The sequence below is a fragment of the Buceros rhinoceros genome, unplaced genomic scaffold (genome assembly GCF_000710305.1).
Source record: "Buceros rhinoceros silvestris isolate BGI_N320 unplaced genomic scaffold, ASM71030v1 scaffold34393, whole genome shotgun sequence".
Taxonomy (NCBI): Eukaryota; Metazoa; Chordata; class Aves; order Bucerotiformes; family Bucerotidae; genus Buceros; species Buceros rhinoceros.
The window spans coordinates 1,454-2,743 of record NW_010403594.1 but is presented as its reverse complement, the minus strand read 5'-3'; the positions used below and the strand labels follow the sequence as shown (position 1 = coordinate 2,743).

General features: G+C 60.6%; 1 protein-coding gene across 1 annotated transcript in view; it reads left to right on the top strand.

Annotated features, from left to right (window-relative positions):
* Positions 1–1,234, top strand: part of LOC104490742 (FERM domain-containing protein 6-like) — a gene marked incomplete at its 5' end in the record, with an annotated part of 2,799 nt that extends 1,565 nt beyond the window's left edge. The window contains 4 exons of the mRNA XM_010133072.1: positions 12–85; positions 209–334; positions 721–812; positions 950–1,234. Coding sequence (XP_010131374.1) covers positions 12–85; positions 209–334; positions 721–812; positions 950–1,234 — 577 coding nt within the window. The remainder of the gene's footprint in view (positions 1–11; positions 86–208; positions 335–720; positions 813–949) is intronic.
* Positions 1,235–1,290: the final 56 nt, after the last annotated feature.

Genomic DNA, 1,290 nt, shown 5'->3' with positions numbered 1-1,290 from the left:
GTCTGACCCAGCCACGGCAGCTCCCACACCTCCGGGGTGGAGAGCGGTGGGAAGGACCGGCTGGAGGAGGACTCCCAGGATGATGGTGAGACACCAGCTGAGCGTGGGCTTTTGGGCTTTCAAGCTTGAGTCTCACTGGGTAATTGGGGTTGGAGAGTGCTCCGAAGGTGCACGTCAATGACTCGTCCCACCTCCTCCTCACCTGCAGAAATCGAGATGCTGGTGGATGACCCCCGGGAGCTGGAGCAAGCTGGTGAGATGGAAGTGAGCCCCGACATGTGCGTCTACATCACGGAGGACATGCTGCTGTCGCGCAAGTTCAACGGGCACTCGGGTAAGGCAGCCGCCACCTTTCTTTCCAATTCCACTTTCATCTTCATGACAAGCCCTCGCTTGTTCCCACGAGCACGTTAGCACACGAGTGAGCCTGGCTTCTCCGGAGCTGCGCCTGCACCCAGAGAGTCACCTGCATTTCCAGCTCTGTGCTGGGAGCTACTGGGAGGTCTCTGGGGTGCCAGGCTCCCTGGGGATGGCTTTGGATGCCGTTTCGGTGCAAACTGGGGATGCTTTGAGGGAACGCTGGTTGCACCCCATTGAGCTGAGGGTACCTTTGCCCCAAAGCAAGAACAAGGCCCAGCAGGCAGCGGGCGCAGATGCCAAGAGAGCTGAGAGGCCGTGAAATAGCTATCACACCCTCCTCTTCCTCTCCTCCCCTTGCAGGGCTTATTGTGAAAGACATCAGCTCCTCCACCTCCAGCTCCTCAGAGACGGTGGTGAAGCTGCGGGGGCAGAGCACTGACTCCTTGCCCCAGGTACGTGGTGCTGGTGGAGCTTTGGTGGAACCTAAAGCCTTGGTGAACCCCAAAGCCCTGCTGGCACTGGGGTTTTGGGTTTCCCCGACCGCCGGGGCTCCCTGGCAGGTCCTGAGCCTCCTCTCTGCTTTGTCCAGACAACGTGTAGGAAACCAAAGACGTCAACGGACCGGCACAGCCTGAGCCTGGATGACATTCGGCTCTACCAGAAGGACTTCTTACAGCTGGCCAACCTCTGCCAGGACACGGCCCAGAGCTACACCTTCGGCTGTGCCCACGGGCTGGAGGAGGAAGGGCTTTACTGCAACGGCTGCTTGGCCCAGCAGTGCATCAACATCCAGGAGACCTTCCCCGTCAAAAGAACCAGCAAATACTTCTCGTTGGATCTCACCCACGACGAAGTCCCCGAGTTCGTGGTGTGAGCACCACGGGGGGCAGGACCGGCTGGCCCGCCCCGGGCGGGGGGGGGGGGGTGCGG